The sequence below is a fragment of the Falco punctatus genome, assembly GCF_963210335.1.
Source record: "Falco punctatus genome assembly, chromosome: 13".
NCBI classification, from domain to species: Eukaryota; Metazoa; Chordata; class Aves; order Falconiformes; family Falconidae; genus Falco; species Falco punctatus.
Window position 1 is genome coordinate 26,182,044 of NC_137593.1, and position 23,161 is coordinate 26,205,204.

General features: G+C 46.5%; 1 protein-coding gene across 5 annotated transcripts; it reads left to right on the forward strand.

Annotated features, from left to right (window-relative positions):
- Window positions 1-472: 472 nt before the first annotated feature.
- Window positions 473-21,901, forward strand: SAP130 (Sin3A associated protein 130). 5 transcript variants are annotated; one of them, XM_080409735.1, is made up of 21 exons: window positions 473-945; window positions 1,686-1,803; window positions 2,569-2,804; window positions 3,409-3,567; window positions 4,694-4,805; window positions 6,266-6,390; window positions 7,211-7,335; window positions 7,927-8,077; window positions 8,274-8,364; window positions 8,656-8,760; window positions 9,792-9,933; window positions 10,201-10,322; window positions 12,877-13,179; window positions 14,211-14,388; window positions 15,604-15,708; window positions 16,478-16,839; window positions 18,226-18,474; window positions 18,756-18,881; window positions 19,787-19,890; window positions 20,566-20,679; window positions 20,903-21,901. In XM_080409735.1, the coding sequence occupies exons 2-21, from the start codon at window positions 1,692-1,694 to the stop codon at window positions 21,059-21,061; spliced, it is 3,180 nt and encodes a 1,059-aa protein (XP_080265861.1). In that variant the 5' UTR covers window positions 473-945; window positions 1,686-1,691; the 3' UTR covers window positions 21,062-21,901. The 5 variants fall into 5 exon arrangements, with proteins under 5 accessions (XP_080265861.1, XP_080265863.1, XP_080265862.1 ...); XM_080409737.1 differs by having other exon boundaries at window positions 18,229-18,474; XM_080409736.1 differs by having other exon boundaries at window positions 14,214-14,388.
- The last annotated feature ends 1,260 nt before the right edge of the window (window positions 21,902-23,161 follow it).

Here is a 23,161-nt window from a genome sequence, read left to right on the forward strand (position 1 = left end):
TGATCGATGGTCACCCTGCGCACGTCCAAAACAGGCCCCACAGCTGGCCGTGGCCAAAGCTTCCCCAGCAGCTGCCTACAGGGTTGTTCACAACACAGACCTGAAGGGTTTGCAAGGCAAAGTAATGTATTACTCTAATGCAATTCTGTAATTTCAAGGTTTTCTGTTTCATTTTAAAGCATCTCTGAAAACAACAGTTGTCTGTCTGACTTAATCTCTCAGCCTCCAGACACAAGGACTGAAGCGAGAAGTGTCACGGAAAGCAGTGGTATTCCACGCTGCCTGTAATGATGTGTGAGGCAGCCCTGCACGGGCAGCATCTCAGGGTCGCAACGTGCACCGACACCAAGGTTTGGGGGGTTATTTCCCCCCCTGTCCCAGCGAGGAGTAGCTATTTATGCCAGAGACCACAGCGGGGTCGGGCGCTTGTTGATGCGGCCTGTTGGCTGGCACAGCTCCCTCCCCTGAACGCAGCAGCGCGGCTGCGCCTCCCGTAGGGCTCGCCCGAGGCAGCCCGGGAGCAGCCGGCCGTTTGCCGAATCCCTTCCCGACTTCGCGGGGCGGCTTGACAGGCCGGGGCTCGGCGGCGGGAGCGTGGCCCCGAGGGGGTGGGGGGGATGTGCGCGCTCAGTGGCCGCCAGTTGGCCCCGCCCCACAGAGCGTTACCAAGGCAACGGCAGCGGCCGGCGGCCAATAGTGCTGCCAGGCGGGGGGCTCCGCCCCGCGCGCGTCTCGCGAGCTTTCTGCCTGCCGGGGCGCGCGCAGGGACTCCATCTCCCAGCACGCCCCGCGGAGAACGCTGCCACAGCCAATAGGGCGGAGGCGCTGGGGTGGGCGGGGCCGGCAGGGGCCAATCCGCCGCGGGCAGCTGCGGCGGCGGAAGCAGAGCTCGGTTCCCGGCGGTGGCGGCTCAGCGACGGCTGCCGCGGGACGCCCCGGGCACAGGTAACGCCGCGGAGGGCGCGCCCGGCACCGCCTCTCCCCGGCTCCAGAGAAGGGTTGCAGGTGGGGGGGCGGTGGCCGCTGCCGCTGCTGCCGCTGCCGCCGCTGCTTCGGGCGGCGGCGGCGGCGGCGGCGGCAGCAGCAGCAGCGAGGGGAGGGCGGGAGTGCGGAGCCCGCGGCCGGCGGCGGTACTGTGGAGCGGGGCGAGCGACTGAGGCGGTGGCGGCGGAGAGGAGAGGGGCGGGGTGGGGCCCTGCGCGGTGGCAGGAGCAGGGCGCGAAGGGCCGGGGACAGGCAGGGCTGGGCGGCTGGGACCAGGGTGGGCGCTGCGGGCGGCGTTGGGTGCGGGCAGGGGCGGCCCTGCGCACCGCCGCGCTGCCGGGAACATCCGGGCCCTGCAGCCCCTCACGGCGGCACGGCAGGGCGGGGCGGGCCCGGGCGGCACGGCCGGCCCTCATTGGCCAGCGCCGTCCTTCCCGCCATTGGCTCGCGGATTCGTGAGGTCATTTTCACGGCCGTTCCTCATTGGCCGTGGGGGCCGGTGTCGGATTGGCCGGTGTGGCGGGGGCGTGCCGCATTGGCGCAGGGCTGGCGGTGCCGCTAGCGCCGCGGCCAATGAGCGGGACGGGAGCGGGTGGTGGGGCCTGCCGGGGGCGTCGCCTCCTGCCGTGAGGAGGAGGCGAGGGGCGGGGGGCGTGACTCGCCGTGACGCAACGGAACGTAACGGTCGGCGGTGCCCGCAGGCGGAGATGAGCTCGCAGCAGTTCCCCCGCTCGGGCGCGCCGCCCGCCGGCCTGGGACCAGCGCCGCCGCCCATCCCCACCAGCGGCTCCGCCGGGCTCATCGCCCCCGCCGCCACAGGTAAGCGGGCTCCGGGCCCTGCGGGCCCCCCGCGGCTCCCGCGATCCGGGCGGGGAGAGGGCGCGGCAGCCGGTCCGGGGGCTGCCCGGGCGCAGACGGGGAGAACGAGGTGACATCGGCATCGCTGCCGCCTCCCGAACGCGGCGTCAGGGCAGAGCGGCCCCTCGGCCCCTTCCAGCTGTACGCGGTCGCTGCTTTTCCGCCCCGCTCCTCCGCCCCGCTCCTGCGCGCTTCCACCGGCGGGGGGGCCGGGACGGCGGGGGGCTGGGAGCGGGGCGGGGGTCCCCATCGCGGTGGCTGCTGGCCCTGCCAGGGCTCCGGGTTTCCAGCCGGCTGGGGCAGCGGCTCTGCTCGCGGGAGGGTTTGTGCTTGGTCTTCAGCTCTATTTTTCACCTGCGTGACATATTAAACAAAGACCTTTTTAATGCCACCTGTTTGATGTGGGACTTTATGGTGGCTTCTTAGGTAATTACATATTTTCCAGTGGGAAGAAAAATTAGTCAGACTTTGTTTGGAGGACGTGTTTAGGTGGGCTCGTGAGAGATTCCCAGTGTTACGGGGCCCATCAGTTCTGAGGGGAACCGACAGAAGCAGTGCCAGAGTTCCCAGGGTTTTCATCTTCAAAAAATGTTTAATTGTAAGGGTGAATTTCTTTTATTTAGGCTGTTCCTGGCATCCCGTCTCTGACCTGGTGGGGTACCAATGCAAACTTGTTAAACTATTTTACCTTTTTTCTCAGAGTTCCCTTTTTCTTTTTTCTGCTAGTGAGTGATGAATCAAGTCGCGACTCAGAGGTTGCTCCTAGAGAACACATTGGCTCTGGCAGCTCTATACAACCTCGAGAAGAAAAGCAAGAACCAGTGGTGGTTCGGCCATATCCACAGGTTCAGATGTTGACGCAGCACCACCCTGTCCAGTCTGGTGCCCCGGTGACAGTGACAGCACCACCAGCACATTTGACTCCAGCTGTGCCACTTTCCTTTTCGGATGGACTTATGAAGGTAATGAGGAGGTTCACGATTCGTGGGGGAAAAAATACAGTTTATGTGAAGGGTTAGAGCGTCAAGCAAAAATGAATTACACTGAAAGCTTCCCTGCATTTGGTTCTTTGGCTTTCCTTGCGTGCTTCTGCAGAGTGTACACTGCCTCATGGGTTTATCTGTCCTATATGATAGACTAAGGATTTCATAGCGTCGTAGCATTATTTTTGAGGAGAATGTTTTGTCAGTCTCTGAAGAGAAGAATGATTTCAGTCAGGTTCTGAAATCTTCCCTTTTCTCTGCAGGAGGGGATGAGAATACCAAATTAACTGTTAATGCCTGGTATCTGTAGGGGAACACCATACCCCTAACAGATTCCACTTGTGATTCATACTGTATGTTAAAAGTTGCTTATTTCCAGTACAAAAGATGCCTTTCTTTGTCCCTAATGAAGATGGAAAAGCTCTAAATGACCAATATCCTTCCTTTCCAAATACTTAGCCATAGCTACCCTTGCACAAAGCTGACTTTCTGTCTGGGCTTTGACCCCCAAAAAATGGTTTCTGCTTCACCACTGCGCTGTCATTTGGAATTGCCAACATTTTTGTCTTTGTATTTCTTGTAGCCTCCCTTGAAGCCCACCATGCCCAGCCGGCCCATTGCTCCTGCTCCACCCTCTACTCTCTCAGCTCCCACAAAGGTTCCTGGGCAGGTCACTGTGACTATGGAGAGCAACATACCGCAGGCTCCAACAATTCCTGTGGCAACAATCAGTGGGCAACAGGTCTGGTTTTTGGTTTCTGGCTTTTTTCTCTTCCAGCTCACTACATGGTCAGATCAATACTAATATTGGTACAACTGAGGTCGGCTTTTGCAGCAGGAGGGAAAACAGAGAGAGCAGGCTTCCTCCTTCGGTGGCTACTGGTTGTTGGATCAGTTCTGCCTGGAACATTAACCCTCAGTCTGTTATCACTAGCTCTTTAGAAAGCTGCTGATTTGTTGTAATTGCCCAACTGACGTAGCACAGTGAGGCTGTGACAGCAGAGCTGCATCCAAAAGCTGCTGTGCAGCTGAGTCTTTCCTTAAAAGCTCCTGCTGTTTCAGAATCACTTGGAGAGTTGCTAGTGTAGACAAACTGCTGGGCTTCATCGCTGCAGTGTTCTTTAGCTCTCCTGGGAGCAGATTAGAAGAGACATGGTTTTGCAGTGTATTCTTATTAAAACCCTAGTGACAAAACTGGGGGGGGGTGGTGTAGATAATGCTTTAGAAATACTTTTTTTTTTTTCCCTTCTAATTTTGACTGCAGAGCCAGTCCACGTGATTTGAAACCAGTTCACCTGAACACTCATCAGTAAATCTCTGAAGTCTCAGGGTTCAGATGTAAAGTGCCTTTAGGTAGATTTGAATTAGGCTGGCTAAATGCATGCAGCAGTTTCAGTGAACTTGTACTTTTATTAATATTCTGGAGAAGGCCAGAATTAGAATAGAATTAGTCTGTTACAGCATTTGCCAGGTTCCCACCATTCTCTCAACTTTACTGGAGAGGTGGTATGAATCTGTGCCTTAAATGTCACTAATGGCAGAAGGGCCATCTCTCTGGCTGGCATGTGGCTGACCGCTGGCTGGCCGTCACCCATGTACCAACCAGAAAAAATTTATCAATGAAATGGATAAATGTTTACACCTTCCTTCCACCCACAGTGTCAGCAGGCTCTGTAACTTTATCCTGTAGAAACACCTGCCTCTTTATGCACTCAACTTGTAATGCATCCAACCTTTGTACACCAAGTATTTTTGTAAAAATCTCTTTCCTGTCTTTGGGGCTGAGATACAGTAATCATGTGGCCATTGATTCTCATCAGCACAGTTCATAATTTATTTTGGGGTTTGTAATTTCTTTAATTCTGCAGGGGCATCCTAGTAACTTGCATCATATCATGGCTACCAACGTGCAGATGTCTATCATCAGAAGTAGTGCTCCTGGGCCTCCACTGCACATTGGAGCTTCTCACCTACCCCGAGGTAAAGATCGAGCTGTGTGATCCCTGCCTTTTGTTCACAGCCTCTCAGGGGAGTGCATCTAGCCCTCGCCTCTAAAGTTCTCCTCGCGGCTGACGTGGCTAATACTTCAGCTGTTAAAGCTGCTAACCTTCTAAGAATTATGTTGCCTTCATCCATTTAGTGCAGGACTATGTGACAGTGTTCAAAATGCTGGCAGATACCAGGACGCCTGTTATTCTAGTTCTGTGCCGTTAAATTGGTGAACACTTTCAAGAAAAAGCATACACTGGTGTAGACTGACTTGTCCCACAAAACGTCCCGCGTGTTCTTGGTAGCAAGTATCGCTTACCTGTGGCAGTGGCACCTGAGCAGCTGTGAGGCTTATTCTTGTACCCACCTGTCGCAGGCTCACTCGTGCGTTTTTGTGCGTGCTAACGTACCACATTGTGTGCATCTGCATTTACTCTTGAGCTGAATGCTGGGGATAGCTACAGGGTCTTGTCTCCCAGGATTTTGGTTGCTATGACTTGCAAAAGAGGAGATCCGCCCCTTAAAAGCAGCCCTGTGCTCAGTATGGTCTGTGTAATTTCTGACTTATGCGTTATGGTTAGGTTTCTAGTTCAACTTCAAACTGAAATAAATTCAAAGAATCATTTATATTTGTATTTCCTTTCATATTTGATGTTATTTGGTCAAGTCAAGAAAAATAAATTGACATAAGCAAAGACCTGATCCTCTTTTATGAGAGTAGTTGGAAGGACTGTGCAGCTTTATTTGCAGCTGAAGTAGAATGTAGTGTACTTGACTGGCTTCTTGTGCGACAGCTGCCACAAACTTTCTATTGTCATTTAGTGCATGTTTTCTTCTTTTTTTCTTCCTGCTCCTTTTCTCTCAGCTTGAATATTAATTTTTGAGGTAGTAATTTCAGTTAGGGGCATCTACAGAAGCTATTCAGTCTAGTTAATCAAATGATTTCAAGGCTATTTGCCTTCTGCAGTAATCTCTTATGATCAGGAGACAGCAAACATTATGCAAATTGATCAAATTGCAGGGTCAAAAGTTGTGGGGTTTTTTTATGTTTTGGGTCTTCTATTGCATGCCTATTTCTCTTCTGAACTTCATCAGATGCAGTGAGATTGTTGGTGTCAGGTCTTATTGACACAGTAGCCCAGTAATCGAACTGAATTACTTCTGCTGGCTTCCACAGCTTGTAAAAGATTGGATTTGCAATACAAGGTTGCTATAGGGGAATAAAAAGTATCAATAAAGCCAATTCAAATAAAATAATACTGACTTCCCCACATATTTTTGTGGACCTTATGTATATTTGTTGTAAGCCTTACTTTTAAACCAATGTCACCTGATACCTGTGAAGTACAGTAAAACCGCAGTGCATAGCAGCTGGTGTCAGAGTCTGTCTCTGTGGTCATATGGAGCCGTTGGGGTGTGTGGTATTTTAACATGCTTGGTTTGTTTCCCAGGTGCAGCAGCTGCTGCGGTGATGTCCAGTTCTAAAGTAACTACAGTCCTGAGACCAGCTTCACAGCTGCCAAATGCAGCTACAGCTCAGCCAGCGGTTCAGCACATCATTCACCAGCCAATCCAGGCAGGTAGCACCCAGGCAGCTCAGCCAAACGCCGGCCACCAGCTCCAAGTTTCTCCTGGCACTTACTTGTAATACATAACCTGTAATTGCATTATTTGCTGGGCTGAGGCTACTGTCAGCTCTCTACCGGTTCTGTTTCTTGGCTACCAGTTTCTAGATTTACTTTGTAATTTTTAAATGGTATATTTTTCTTTGTGCCAAAAATTGGGGTTTTAACTGTCTCCAAAGTGCTTAGAAACTGGGAAGGTAAACTCAAGTTTTAAAGTCTGAAAAGTCTGGTGCAATAATGCTCATGTTGATGTATTCTTAAATATATGTATTGACATAGAATTTTTAAAATATCTCATTTTAATATGCTTCTGTATTTCTCAGCTTATGTACACATAGGAGGGGAAGATTGTAGCTATCATCTGCCTCCAGTAGTACTGGTGTCCAGTGTTAGGATAAAGGGTTAAACATATTTACTTTGTGCTTTCAGTTAGTATCCCGATGTAATCCTTTTTGACTTCCTGTATATACTTGGGTCAGGGTTTCTTTTTATTCTGAAGGGAACTGACCTTTGTGTTTTATTTCCTGAAGACCTTCATGGGATCCAGTCTTGTTAACTTTGCTGATTACTGATTCCTATGATGTGCATACTTTGAGAACCAGGACAGATCAGCTTAGGAGCTCTCAGATCAATTCAGAAAGACTGGAAATGTCTTAGAATGCCAAAACTTGGTGATAAGACACAGAAAAAACAGTTTTAACCAAGTAATTCTTAGTTATTTTCTAAATAGTGGAATTTCTTTGATTGTGTCTGTCTGTCTTGTTTTAATAGTCTCGTCCTCCTGTAACAACTTCAAGCACTATTCCTCCTGCTGTGGTGGCAACTGTCTCAGCCACGAGGGCTCAGTCCCCTGTTATAACTACAACGGCAGCACATGCTACAGAGTCAACCCTCAGGTAAGGGCGCGTTCAAACCTACGGTGCTCTGACTTTACCGAGGCTGCAGGAAGGGGAAACATACACGTTCACCATCCCGAGCTGATAATCCTCTAGATGCGGGATGGTACAATACAAAAATAGTGATGCTAGCACAGCGCAAATGCTTTCAGTTCTGTGAAGAAAAATTACTATAAACATGAACTGTTGTTCTGAGTTCTGAGAAGAAAAGACCTTAATCAGTTTTGAAGTCCTGCTTCCTGGGAAGCAAGAGTTTCTGTGGCAGGAACTTGTGGCTAATTTGGCCCCGCTTTTTTTTATGAAGACATAATGAAAAACTGCACCTGAATGTTGACAAAGCATCCCTGACAGAATATCTCTTCTATGAAATGGTGGGAGTTACTGATAAGGTAACCTCTTAGGTGGGTATGCAGGGCAGATGGGGACAGAACAGTGTAGTTCAGACTACTTGTGCTGCTTTTACCATGTACTTGATAGCAGCACTGCTTTCGCAGTGGAGGAGACCAAGGCCTGATGTGCGTCCTTGTGTTTTGATCTTTCATATTTAGTATCTATGTGGTTGTCTTTATGATTGTATTTCTTTCTTTCCAGTCGACCCACACTGTCTATCCAGCAGCACCCACCGTCTGCAGCTATCAGTATTCAGCGGCCCGCGCAGCCCAGGGATACAGCTACTCGGATTACGCTACCGTCTCACCCAGCTATAGGAACGCAGAAGCCACAGCTCCACACCATGGCTCAGGTAAACTGCAAGAAGGAAAAAAATCTCTTGCTGCTTGTAGACGTCTTTTTTGTTTGTATCTTGAGGGCTAAGATTAAACACGGGAAAAGTGTTAGGTTAGAAGGTCACGTTCTTTACAGTGAATGCAACATGATTCCATACTAAGTATATAACTTAAATGTACTAGTCTTGTAACTCAAAGGTTTTCTTTTCATAGAAAACTATTTTCAGTACCGGTACTCCAGTGGCAGCAGCAACAGTGGCACCTATTTTGGCAACGAATACCATTGCTTCAGCAACCACAGCGGGTGAGTATTCATAATGCTATTGTGGGAGAGTTGTGGGGTGTGGGTTTTGTTGTTGCTTTTTGTTGGTTTCCTCCTTGAAGATGGAGCCTGAAGATGAACTTCTGAGGGAGTTTTTATTTCTGGTGCAGACTGCATTTGGAAGTGCATGAGCAGACTTCAGGAGGGGAATTAATGGGTTGTTCAGGGAAGTCGTGGGTTGGGGTTTTTGCTCTCTTTATTTGGGTACAGATACACTGGTGTGATAGGGCTCCATAGAAAGATCTTGTATGGTTGTTTATTTTTCTCCTTCAGGTTCTGTGTCTCACACCCAAGCGCCTACAAGCACCATTGTCACCATGACAATGCCCTCCCATTCTTCGCATGCTACAGCTGTCACGACCTCAAACATCCCAGTTGGTGAGTGATTTCCGTTTTAGAGTGTGTAAATGGTGCTTCAATTTTTCTGTTTATGCTGGCAGTGTTTGTGCGTATTAGCAAATTAAGGAGGGGAAGAAAAGCAATTCAAGCCAAGAGAAACTAACAGGTCTGCTGTGGCATAACTTTTTTTAATACTAGGAAGAAATGGATGTTCTAGGAGGAGGAGGTAATGAAATGACTCATTAACTTATCCAGTTGAATTTTTAGACATACTTGGGCCCTTTGGCTTTTCAGAACCTGCATTGCATATACAAGAAGTTGTAACTACTTGGTGGTAGAATATGGGTTTTGTAATTGATTTTGTAAGTTCCATCCTGTGCTTCTTGAGGCGTTAGGTGTAGTCTAGTCGAGTTTGATTAGTGTGTTCATCTGGAGGTAAAACACTAAGGTCTAAAGGGTGGGAGCTTTATTTGCCTGGGTGTGGAATCTGCCTGACATGTTTCCTACAGAACTGCATGTTTCCTTCTGTTCTTCTGTGTTTTTCTGCTGACCTCCTTGTTCTTTTTTTGAATTCTTTTTATATCTTTCCCTACCATAAAATTTCCAAAGCGTGAAGTTTTTCAGTGTTTCCTGTAAAGCTTTTGTAGGTGTTTTCTGTGTGTACTTGTCTGCCTCAATCTCATTTCCCTTGATCTCTGTCAAGTTCTGCTTTGAAAACTTGGATAAATAAGTTTTTGACAGCAGAAAGGATTGGGCTGGTCCTAAAAAATGCACCAAAAAAATTTAACTTCATTTGAGCACTCAAGTAAATGACTCTGTTAGCAAATTTAATTTGTATATGCACTTATAATATCCATTTCTTCTGGTATAAGTTGATGAAAAATGCTTAGTTTCCCACATTCTTTCTGCTTATTGAGGAAACCTGTTATCTGTGTGGTTAGGAAACCATCTGGGGGTGGGGTGGGGTTTTTTGGGTTGCGGGATTTTGCCAGGAGAATTGATCTTGCCTTTGCAGTGTTTACCAATTCTTCCTTTGACTGTCAATTGATTACGTGTTTGTCTTTATGCAGCTAAAGTGGTTCCTCAACAAATCACACATACTTCTCCCCGGATCCAGTCTGATTACACAGCAGAGAGGAGTAACCTCATACCCCTCTCTAGTCACCGGGCATCTCCAAACCCAGTAGCAATGGAAACCAGAAATGACAACAGGTGGGGAGATAACAGCTCTGTGACTGAGAGTGTGTGTGAGTGGTTTTTGACTATCGTGCTGCTTTTCTAGGTTCTGATGTGCTGGAAATACTGTATTTTAAAAACAGATGGGGGGATTTGCTAGTTTTGAATTAATCATGATGGTTGAGATACTTGATAGCTTATGACAGATGAGATTACAAAACTCAGGGAGTGGCCCACAGGCAGGGGCTGAAGACAAACTGTTGAAATTGTGTGTGTAACACTTGCTCTTTTTGATGCCTGTAGGCAGTCGGTGCCTGTCCAGTTCCAGTATTTCTTACCGACATACCCACCCTCTGCCTACCCTCTGACTGCGCACACCTACACCCCCATCACCAGCTCGGTGTCCACCATTCGCCAGTATCCAGGTAAGACCAAGCTGGCTTTGTTCAGTTGTTAGTTCACGTACAAGCTTCAGTGATGGGAGAAGCTAAGAGGCTTTTCTGCTTGATTCTGACAATTTGTTGCAAAGAGTCTTTAATGATTTGTTGGCTGAGTGGAAAGCTTGTGGGGAAGGGGTGTTGAACTGCTCAGAGTCTGCTAAATACAGCTGATAACAGTTTTCGCAGGAGTTGTTGCACATTTGATATCCAAGGGCGTTTATCTCTGTAAGTAAAAGTTGTGGATTATACAAATCAAAACAGTTCACCTCCTCCCATCACAGAGCTGGTTTGGTTTGTTCTTCATTCCCTGGTGCTCTGACAAGGCCCTTTTAGTCTCTTTCCACATGAGGGTACAGTTTGAGAGAGAAACGAGAATCAAACCCAGAAAAAATAAGCTGTGTTGCACACTTTTGCATTACTATTCCATTAAAAGAATGGAGCATTTAATGTTTGACCTGTTGCAGTAATTTGCAGACAGTCAAAAAAATAATGTGTAATGTTGAACCCACATAGTCAACCCTAACTTAGGTCATTCTGTGACAAAATTTGGAGCGCTTGTACCTTACAGAGTGGTTTAGGACCGTTCTCTATGTGGCAATTCCCACAATCCAAACTGTAGAAATACGCCTGGTTTGGATTTTCATGGAAATGTGCTGGCAGCACCTTACCCTAGGGCGGTATAGGGGGAATTGGGAAGAACTTGGAGGCAGCAAAGCCCATTTGCTGAGTAGGAAAGTATACTCAGTGGATGAGTTACTGGGGCCTGTTCTTTCTGTCATTGAAATTCCAGTGAAAATTTGCAAGTCTTGGCTATACCTCGTGTCAGGATTTGAGGTGTGCTTCAGGATGATTAAATGACTTGCAAAAGGGATGGGTGAGCTGCTTCTGTACCTTCCTGTACTTTGGCTGAAGGTTTTTAAGGAGAATGTGCAGCTGAGTGGTGGTGCTTGGTGTTGGCAGCTGTGCTTGGGGCATGGTTACAGAGCCCCTGACAGAACATGGCTGCAGACTGTCAGGAGTTCCAGTCGCAGCAGCGTTAGGCTACCATCACCCCAATAGGCTAATTTTTTAAAAAGCAGATGTAGGTTCTTAAGCAGGAGCTCATTGAGAGAGGCATTTTGCTTGTCAAAGTAACATGAAGCAGTAGTACTGTGAAGGTACTATTTGTGGCAGTAACTGGTGACAACTCAAAGCAGAGGATTCAGGGTATGAGGAGGGACATGCACCTGTGCTGAGCACAGCCAGGTGAGGGCTTAGGTAAAAGTGCAGAGGAGACTTCTAAAAGATCACTGAGATAAGGAGCATTAACGCAGAATTTTCAGGAAGTATGTTGTCTTTGGCTTTCCAGATGCTGGTTGTGTTTTATATAGTATCCCGAAAGGATTTTGTTGACTAGAAAGTTATGCAACAAGAATGTTTCGCATAAGGTGTTCCACTAAGGGAATTAATGTGCCTGCTTTGTACAGAAGCCATTTTCAGAGACCTGGTGCTGAATTTCAGTTTTTTGACGGTGGTTTTTAGAGTGTCGTGTCGGCACAAGAACATGATCGAAATCCTGTGACATTGACAAAAACAGCTTGTTCTGTGATGAGAGGGCTCTCCATTGTTAGCAGGCAAGTCCATTGTTGGCAAGTTTGCCCTTGCATTCTGTGCATGGCTGCAGAAATTGTGGTACTGTCCTGTAAAGACTGGAAATCTGGAGAGCCAGGAACTGCAGGTAGTCTCACAGTGTTGTGAAGGGCTGCTTGGGAGAAATGGGTCTGTAAAGGTGGAATCGTAGTGGCTTAGAGCTGTAAATTCAAATAAACTAATTGAACTGCTTAAAAGAGGTGCTTTGTTGGCAACATTGTTCTGCCACAAAAATATTTCATGTTCGTTTGAGCTATGGGATCCAGCCTGTAATTTTAAGCCCTGTTCTGAACCAGATAAGATTGTACTCGATTTCAGAACAGTTTGTGCACTTGCACTGAGGAAAACTTTTTTTAATATGTGTCTGGGGAAAGGGGATAAGGAAGTAATCCCTGTTGTAAGGTATTACACCTGAGTCTCAGCTTTCTCTGCTTGCTTTTGTACAGGCAAAGGTGAGGAGTTTTTTAACTGATGTAGCAATAAGTTCTGTGGAGAGACTGTCTTTTGAAAAGAAATGGCTTAGGCTTCTGATTTTTTAATTTTTTTCGTTTTAAAAGCAGAGAAAAAGCTGAGTGTTGGTACTTAGAAGTGTTGTAAAATAAGCGAGCAAAAATAGCGCACAGCTTTCTAAGACTGGAGGCTGGGTACAGAAATGTAACGTGAGTCTAGAGTTAAACTTGATCTTTTCTCTCTTGTTGCATTTTGGAATAGAATGGAAATAAATAGTAATGCTTAATTCTTCTGGCGGACACTCTGGCCTCTCCCCTCTCAAACTGTACTACTGCAACAAGCAGGCTGGCCAATTAATTTTCCAAAGCAGAACAGTGTTTGGAAGTGCGTGTGTGTGTGGTGCGGGTGCCGAGCAGCACGCAGGGCCGCTGTGACGCGGTGCCTATGTTGCTGCTCCCAGTGTCAGCCCAGGCGCCCACCTCGGCCATCACGGCTCAGACCGGTGTCGGCGTGGCCTCCACCGTCCACCTCAACCCCATGCAGCTGATGACTGTCGATGCCTCTCACGCCCGCCACATCCAGGGCATCCAGCCAGCACCAATCAGCGCCCAGGGCATCCAGCCAGCACCAATCAGCGCCCAGGGCATCCAGCCAGCACCAATTGGGACACAAGGACTGCACCCCGCTGCACCAATCGGCACGCAGGGACTGCAGCCGGCACCAATCAGTGCTCAGCAGCCACAAGCTGATGCCAAGACCTCAGGTAAGAGCGGTGGGCAGAGCTCTGGCCCCGGGCACAGCCACCATCCCCGGGCACAGCCACCGGCCTGCGCTCCCACAGAGCCGGCCTGTTCTGTGTTTGCTGTGGCTCACAGTCATCTTGGCAGTCTCTGTGGCCCAGCAAGGGCACTGAATACACTCACACGCATGTTCTCCCAGCAATTTTTTTTTTTTTTTTCGTACATCTTGATTCATTTTTTGAAGCATGGCGGGTGGAGTGCGTGGGTGGCCTTGAATGGGTTGCTTCTGCGGAAAAGACTGATAGTGCCTGAGCTTAAACAGTTCTCTACCCACGAGGAGAGTCTTGTGGGAAAAGTCATTTACAAATAAATGATGTTCTCCAAACTATTCTGCTATGCGTTAGATAACAGTAGCACTTAACATACGGCCAGGTACCTTCAGCAGTTGGTAACCTGACCTTGGACTGCGACAGAAACCATCTTTCATTAAAAATGATGGGTCTGATGAAACCCCAGCAGCTTACTGAAGAAATGGGATACAGCAACCAAGAGAATGTGCTGTTGCAAAGCTGGCAGACGTATTGCGTGGTGAATTCCTGACCGTCTAAACGCTCTGCATCAGTTGGTTGGCCAAACAGGCTTTGGCAGGAGGTCACAGTGTAAACACAGCTGATGGTGCTTACTTACAAGTGGCATGTATTGCCACATAGACTGTACCAGGTGTGTTACTCTGTTGACGCAGTTGTCTGTGACTAGCAATTTCTGTGTTTTCTATTTCTTCTGGAAAAGATTATTTACCTAGCAGCAGTTGTTAGGCAGGAGGTGGTTTCCATCTTCCCTGCAGAAGGTTCAGTGATCAGATTGCTTGTAGCAAAGGTATTGCTTACAAAATAGCCTGAAGGTGCTGCGGTTAAAGATTGAGGGAGTCAGGGGAGCGCGGACAGCGTGCACTGGCAGACACCTGCTTTGTCACCAGATTTCCTTAAGTAACTGCTGCTTTTTCCTCTCTGTGTCTGTTCTTCTTGTCTGCTGTGTCAATGTCCATCCTTCCCAGCAGTAGTCTTGGCAGATGGAGCCACCATTGTAGCCAATCCTATTAGCAACACATTCAACACAGCTTCTGCAGCAACTACAGTTGTGCAAACCCATAGCCAGAGTGCCAGTGCCAGTGCACCAGCCCAGGGCTCTTCCCCGCGCCCCAGCATCCTCCGGAAGAAACCAACCACAGATGGGTGAGTAGAATTGAAGGTGACATGTGAATGACGCGTCTGTGCAATCTAGCCTGGCTAAACAGAGTCATTTCAGTGGAGATAAGAAAACTTCTAGCAGATTATTCAGTCAGCAGTAGTTGTGAGTAACCCGCTGATCTGTGAAACACCCTTTTCCTCCCCCAGGGTAGGATATAGCTCTCTTTTACTGTCTGTAATAAAATAACAACGGTTTGTCTCTTAGCTGTTGAAAGTGACCTTTGGAGGGAAAGTGGATTTGAGGCTTTCTTGCTTAGTGTAATAAAAACAAAGAGTTCGTAATCTACTAAAATTAGAATGGTGTGCTTTGTCTTCAGTGCTTTTCTTGGAAGAATATGTGGATGAGTAGAAAGGATAGGATTAGTACCCTGCTGTGAAACCTGATTAGGAAAAAGGGAGGGAGCAACTTAAACTCTTAAAATATTTTATATTTTCTGTCTGATTTTTAAATGCATGAATAAATAGGCAGTTTTAGAATTAATAATGCATGTCCTCCCCACTAAGGACTGAAAACATTTGCAAATTGTGTTCTATGAGACTAAAATTGCGTGTTTTTTTTATTTGGGTGGAAACCTTTTTTAAGGCAGAGAAGCTGCAGGCTGTAGAACTGAAACAAATTAAAGCAGCAGAGGTAGATCACTAAAGAGTGTTTCCATTTGAGACACTGATTATTTTGGACAACGGTTTGACTCCCGGCCCCACAGGAGTCTCAGGAGTCTCTAAAATGCTTTTCTGTGTTAAGCCCTGTGCTGCCTGACATCCACGTTCAGGCCTTGAGGTCTTGGAGTCAGGCCTGGACACAGTCTCCTCCCACTAAACAAGGCAGGTGCCTGTCTGAGCATTGTTAAGTTCCAGATGATTTGCTTAGTCTTGAGATAGCAGCTGGGGGGCAGTGGCGTGGGCAGTGCTCCCTTCACCCCCTGGAGGCCCAGAGAGATGCTCCGAACAGCCGGGTGAAAGTAAAGCTGGGGTTCTTGGAGCCGCCCTAAATGGTGACGAGACTCGCCGGAGCAACTAATCTTTTTATCTTTGAAGACAATAAAACTTAACATCTGATTTGAAAAGTAAAATGAGACCCTTTCTGTAGCAAGTCAAGTTATGCGAAAGACAGAGCTGTAACTCCTGTCCTGGTTTGGGCAAGAGAGGGTCGATTCCTTTGCTCTCGGTGGTGGGGATCTTAGATCTGTGTGTCTCTTACAGGCTGGCAGTCCGGAAAAGCTTAATTCCACCCCAGCCACCTGAAGTAGCTAGCACGCGTGTCGAGAGTACTATGCGAAGCACATCTGGATCACCAAGGCCTGCTGGGTAAGACTTTAGGAAACAACAAACTGCATAGTAATAGTTCCATTATATTTGTTTGATTTGCATTCTTTGGCTACTGAAGCAGTTTCCTTTCTTTTGGGAAAATTAATCTATTTGGAATCTGTCAGTGTGATGACTTGGAACAGACTTGACTTGTTCTGCTGTTGCAAAGCTGAGGCAGTAGCCTTTTAAAAGCTGTGGCTATGAGCTTCCATATAAACAAACAAAGAACCCGCTGCTGTTGTAAAAGAGAAGCCTTAACTTTTTTTCTATAGTACTTGGAAGTTAGTGCTGAAGAAAGGTAAATGGAGCTTCTGCCCTGCTTCATTTGAGATCAGCGGCTTTACAATTTACGGTTTTATAACAATTAGCCACAGTGGGAGCCTCTTGCAAACAGAGGGTGGGGAGCAGTACAACTTTGGGTGAAAGTTCCTCTTGTCTGCATTGTGCAGCTGCCTTGATACTTTTACAAGTATTTCAAAGTTACCTGGAATTAGTCATGAGATTGATTGTTACAGTGAGTGGAAGAAAATATCATCCATAATAAATACAGAGGATTAGAAGGGGAGCAGAGGAGGAAATGTAACTGAGGTGACACCGTCTCTGTTAAACACATGAATGAGCCAAGGGTTACTTGTGGGCGCAGGAAGAACTGGATAGTCTGAGTGCAGCTTGGCCCTTTCACTTTGTGCTGGGTCACCATGACTGAGATGCAGTTGACTTCAGCTTGGGTTTTTTCCTTTGTTTTGTTTTGTTTTTTTTAACATTACAGTGCCAAGCCAAAACCTGAAATTCATGTGTCCATGGCCACTCCAGTCCCTGTGTCTATGGAGGCAGTGTCTAACCAAGGTGGGGAGCAGCCCACCATTGCTGTCCCCCCTACCTCGCAGCAGCCCCCCTCTGCCATTCCAACGATAATCGCAGCAGCCAGTCCCACATCGCAGCCTGCAGCAGCACTGTCCACCATTCCAGGAGCTGTCCCGGCCGCTCCACCAACTTCTACCACAATTGTGGCAGCACCTGCTCCTCCATCAACCATGAGCGGTGCGCTGTCAGCAGTGCTGGGTCCTGCCGTACCGGAGATAAAAATCAAAGAGGAGGTGGAGCCTATGGACATCATGCGACCTGTGTCTGGTAGGTGGTGGTTAATCATCAGGTTGCTACTTTTGTTGTTGAGACAGTGGAGGAATTAAGAGCATTTCAACACAGCCATCCTGAAGATGAAATCACATCTCTTCCGTGGTAGCACCAAACACCAGTTAAAGGGTTCCCTCATCCCCTGTCACTTAAAGTTTTTTCTCTGTCCTCTCCCTAATCTCCCATGAAATCACTGTGACTGTTTTGTTCATGTTCAAATGATCCAACTCCAAAGAGTCGGTGCAAATTCAATGTTTAAAACACTTGCACACAGCAGCAGTACCGGTGTATTATGGATCAGTTCAGTTAACTTCTGTTTCCTTGCAAATCCTACTGTTCAGGTCCAAGGGCCTGTCTTGTATGTGAAGAATTAGTGACCAGGGTAGGATTTCATAGGGTACTCCTGTGATTCACTGGTATTTTTCTCTAGGACTTCTTAAAATATTAGTTATATTGCCTTCCTTATCCAGCTTGGCCATAGTTGCTAATCATATGGCACGATCAGTAAAGTTCAGATCCTTATGGATCTTGGGTCAGGCACTCTGTACTGTGGCAAAATGACACAAATGCATCCCACACGCCTGAGTGTGAGAGTTCTGTTTTTAGTTGTTGGTTTCACCACTCTCCTTCAAGTTGTATGTTGTCCTGTGAGGGAAGAAGCTGCTTGCTGCAGGTGTCTCTGGCGCACGGCAGATAGCATTAAGCTCTTCAGGGTTCTTTTGTCGCTTACTGGCAATTGTGGGTATGCCAAAGGTAATCCCATCCCAGAAATTTTTTGCTGTAGCCTTAGTCACAGCTGATTGAGCTTATCCTGCCAAGTGTCAGGGGGTATTCCCTCAAGCCACCCGCTGCTCTGCTGCCTAGCGTCAGAGGCGTGTTCAGTGCTGCAGTAACTTACTGGTGCAGTGCTCTTGACTTGGTGGTACAGGCAGACCCTTGCGAAGAGAGCACTGCAGGCTCAGTTTGCTTGCATACAACTCTGCTTTTATTAGTAGGGGAAAGGAACTTGCTTGCTGTTGACTGTGATCCGTGCTGGATTACGTACAAAGATACCTTTTTTGCAGTAACGCAAGACACATTAGCATGGATTCCTTTTTGTAGCATTAAGCTAATACAAGGTTCAAATATGAAGGAACTGAGGGACAGTTGTCTCTGCTCTCATTCTTACACTAAAGATCTTGGCATATAGGCTTTTCCTAGCGATTGCTGCTGGCTTAATGTCTGGCCTTCTACGCATACGGAGCTGAAGTGCTCATATACTTCATGTTCCTCACAAGGCGCTTGAACAGGAACTACTGTTGGAGGTAGTGTTCAAACAGTGTTAAGTGTGTTGCATTTAGGCTGCTGATGGTTTGGGTTCTTGTCCTCTTTCCTTCCCCTCAGCAGTCCCTCCTCTGACTACAAGTACTGTGTCTCCATCTCTGGCGTTGCTGGCCAACAACCTTTCAATGCCTCCAAGTGATTTGCCACCTGGTGCCTCCCCGAGGAAGAAACCCCGTAAGCAGCAGCATGTCATCTCCACAGAGGAAGGGGACATGATGGAAACCAACAGCACTGATGATGAGAAATCCACTGCCAAAAGTTTGCTGGTGAAGGCAGAGAAGCGGAAGTCTCCTCCAAAGGAGTACATAGGTAATGTCATTTCTGATGTCTTTGTTTTCCCAAGTCAAGTGTCTGTTTCTCAGAGAAGGTCCTCTGTCATTCTCCCACTTCCTAAATGTAAATAAGAGAGAATCCAACTGTCTGTTCCCCCGCACTTTCTGCATAGTGATGTTAAGGGAAAACGACCTTTCTCAACACGTAGAGCATAGTTTTGTGTGGGGTGGTGCTTACTGCGGGAGTTACTGTGTCACGCTGATCAACTTTCACCTACTTAACAATAACAGCACAGTTCTCCCTGGATCCTTTTCTAGATGAGGAAGGTGTAAGATACGTCCCTGTGCGTCCAAGGCCGCCTATCACGTTGCTCCGTCATTATCGCAATCCTTGGAAAGCTGCTTACCACCACTTCCAGAGATACAGCGATGTCCGGGTGAAAGGTCAGTCTGTTGCTTGTACTTTGACAGTCCCATTCCTCTGGGATGAGCCGCTTCAGCGCACCTTCTCAGGGTGCCTTAGGAGCATTCTTAGCTAGCTGCTGTTGATAAGCAATCCCACAAAAAGGTTTTAATTGCCATTTGGAAAACAAGGGTTGATCAAGTGAGCTAATGAGTTTCATTAGCTAGATGTTGCCTAAATCTCTTTCACTCTCAAGATGGAGGAAAGAAGGGAAGAACACTACGTACAATTAGCTGTAATTTTGTAAAAGAAAAAGTCGTATGGTTATTGAGAAACCTACTTATATACAGTGATAGAAACTTACTAAAAGTAATCTTTAAAGAAATGACATGCTACAGTAATATGTACTGCAGTTTACTCTTCAAATTTTCTTACTCCCTAAGAAACTTGCCAGGTTAAAAAACATTCTAGATTTAGTGTAACTAAGTCTTGTCAACTAACAAATGGACTTTTAAAGATTTTTTTTTTTTCCTAATAGGTGGAAAATAGAGATCAGATACTAGTTTTTAGGCTTGTTAGCTAGTATCTTCAGAATCTGTAAGCAGATTGGATTTTTACAACTATGTAAATATATCGAGGAGGGAGTAGATACGTATTTCAGTGGTAAAGGATGGACCTCTTTTTCAGGCACTGAGCACTACATTCTTTAAATGGGGAGAAAATGGGATATAATACAATTTTTCTGGAAATACCTGTTAATAAGCGAAAGCAGCGGTCAGATATATGGCAGATGGGTAGCTGTTTTCCTGTCTGAATCAAAACGTTGGTCATAATCATTTATTAGGATGTATGGAGAACAGGATTTAGGTTTGTGTTTTTGTTTGAGAAGAGAGGTCTGGGAAACTCCTGAAATTTAAATAACATGTCCTTATGTTTGCGGTGACAGAAGAGAAGAAGGCTATGCTACAAGAGATTGCCAATCAGAAGGGTGTGTCCTGTCGTGCACAAGGGTGGAAGGTCCATCTCTGCGCAGCACAGCTACTACAGCTGGTAGGTGAATGGGCTTGGCAGCTCCCTATGGCACGGGGGAACACGGAGTTGCATAAGACAGGAGGATGTTTTCACAAGCTCAGGACATGGCCATTGGGAATACCGTAAAGGAGCTGGTGTGTAGTGCCCAAAGGGAGTGGGACGTGCTTTCCCCTTTCTCAGGAATGTGGCATAAGTGGCTTGGAAACTTAGTGTTGATTTTGATCCAGACATAAGAGCTGATGTATTTTGTACAGATGATCAAAATTGGCAACTCCCTCCTGCTGATGCACAGGTCTGAAGAAGCGTCTGTTTGGGATGGTGCGGCTGATCTGAGGAGGCAGCACTGATCCACATTCCTGGATGCTTCTGTTTCAGGTTGGGGGTGAGGTAGGTGCTCTGCATTCTAGCACCAAACTCCCCAAAACCTCTGCATTCCTGGAATAGTATTGTGAGAAATAGGGGAAACAGTTCTGGTTAGGGTCCATGTTTGTTCAGAAGTGGAGCGATACTGTGAACAGGATGTTAGTAAGATTGATAGTGCCACACTACATCAGAGGCTCCATCTTCTGAATTACTAACATGAGCAGCTGAGAGAGGAATGGGTTGTCATCTTCTCTGTGTAGCTTTCTTAATGTGGGCGAATGTTTTCGGGCCTCGTGGTGAACCTTCTCATGAAATGCTGATGTCTTTTAGACAAACCTGGAGCATGACGTGTACGAGAGGCTGACTGCCCTGCAGGAGGGACTCATTCCGAAGAAAAAGGCGGCGACCGATGACGACTTGCATCGAATCAATGAACTGATACAGGTAGGCTCCTGTGGCCTCCTGACCCAGCAGAACTGCTTTACCCTTTGTTACAAAATACCCCGCTGTGGTTAGTAAGAGCTAATGCTGGCTTATGAAAAAAGAAATCACATAGGTACACTTACTGTGTTTCCAGTGTCAGTGGGTACAGGCAGTGTTAGGAAAAGGTGCAGTGATTGCTTAGACTGGGCCATTTGCTGTTAATGACAGCTGTGTTTCATTTCAGGGGAATATGCAGAGGTGTAAACTGGTGATGGATCAAATCAATGAAGCTCGAGACTCCATGCTAAAGGTCCTGGATCATAAGGATCGTGTTTTGAAGCTTCTAAACAAGAACGGAACTGTCAAGAAAGTGTCCAAACTAAAGCGGAAGGAGAAGGTCTAAAGCCAGGAAAATGACTCTGGAAATGGAGAACGTGTACAGAATGGAGTTGAACCTTTTTGTAGTTTGGGTTTATTTTTAAGCAGAGCATCTGAATAAAAAAGGATGAGTTTAGGGAACAGATGGCAACAGATGGACATATGAAGCCTGGTGACCTGAAGGGATTGTCACTGATCTGTCATAATGAACAAAGATTTCTCTCAGGCTCATCCCTTTTTAAAGTCTTTCCAGTCCCATTTGTTTAACCCTCCTGATGTGTCAGTGCCTACTAATTGGAACTAGTAATGCGACGTGTGGTGGACAGTGCCCCCCTGTTCTACAGCAGAGGGGTAAATGTACACAAGGTGTGTATACACCTGTAACGCAGGAGATTCTGCAGGGGACACCAGGAGGCTGACATACAGGTATCAACCCAGACAGCAGCCGTGCCGCAAAGCATTGAAAATTACACCACTCTGTTACCCCAGTCAGTTCTTGTTCTTCTGACCTTCCAGTGTCTGAAGTAGCCTTCTTAAACCAGTGCCACTGCACTAGGAGATCTGCCGCCACATTCAGAATCTCCCATGGTTCAGAAGCCCTAGCTGTCAAGTTCCAAAAGAAAAAAAAAAAAAAAAAAAAAAAAAAAAAGAAAAGGAAAAAAAGGAGGAGAAAAAAAAAAGGGGGGGAGGGAGTGATTTCAAAGTGATTTTGTAGTGTCCGTGTGTGTGTGTCTGTGTTGGTGCTCTGGGATACTTGTTCTGAAGTACCTCTTGCAACAGAGGACTTCCTGTAGCTGGTATAATGTTAATTATATGTACCACATACATCCTGAAAACATTAATAAAGGACTTCGAGGTTTTTGTATGCGAGTAGTCTCTATACCTTGAGACCAGTGAAACTATTCAACTTGTAAACTCAAAAACAAGTTAAAGCCTTGAAAGGAGCCTTTTGGGGAGGAGAGGCAGAATGTTGGAATGTTGTCAGCCTTGTGCTGTGAAGGGAAGAGTAAATTAATTCATGATTCAGCTCTTAAAGATGCAATATTAATTGCCCCCCATGCACTTGCATGTTTAACTTTAACTTTTTGGAAAGTGTGCCAAATCGGGTCATTTTTAGTCTCCACAGCAGGAGGCTTCAGTTGTTTAATGAACTAATTCTGTTTTAAGAATACTTGTTTAACTCATCCAGTTACAGGGCTACTACCTTGACTTTATTTGGAACTGAGTTCTTTCAGAAGTTAGCATAGAAAAAAAGGTATTTAATTCCTTATCTCTGATACTATTTTTTTTAGAGAAGTAGAAGGTCCATATATATAGTTCTTGTGTTTTTAATGCTTGCAAAACGAACTTCAGATTTGTCTCAATGGCACTCTCATTTTCAGATTAGCTTGATTTTACTTCTTAAAATAAAAACACTTTCATTGTGAGATAAAAGTCTAGTATAATGTTATTGTAACTCCGGTAATGGGAAAGTTCTGGTAATTGATTGCTAATTTCCTTGGCTAGAAGAAAACACATCAAAATATCTCCACAGCTTTACAAGCCCACAAGTGTGTATACGTGTGTATGTTGAAATGCATGAGACTGGCACAGCACAAAGGAAAATGGGAGAGGTAAGACATGCAAAGGTGGGAATCAAATAAACTGCTGCTTATTCACCTTGTATTTTGCCTCAGGAACAGATCATGCCTAACTGGGCAAGTATTTGTTTGAGGTTATGGTAATAAAACACTTGAGACCTTCGATGTTCCCAGGTTCTCAAAGACTCTTGCAGGAAGCTCGCTGACGATTATGAAGTTGCTTTTTGTAGGGTTGAGAACTGTTTGGTATGGTTGGCAAAGGGCCTTTGGATGAAATCCAAGGCAGCATCGGCAACAGGTGAGGTGTTTGAGGAGGGAAGGATTCTTTTAAGGTTTGCAGAAGTTTTAAAAACTTGCTCTTAAGCCTTCCTTCTAAGCTATTCTCATATGGAAAGACTCCTGTAGTAACCCTAGTTTTTATAAACTGGTATTCAAGGCTATCATCTAGGCTGTAAGGATCCATGCCATTCCATAAACTTAGGATAGTAATTTCAGCATTGTCTAGTGCTGCAGGAACAGTATAGATTCTGTAGGAGAAAGTAAGA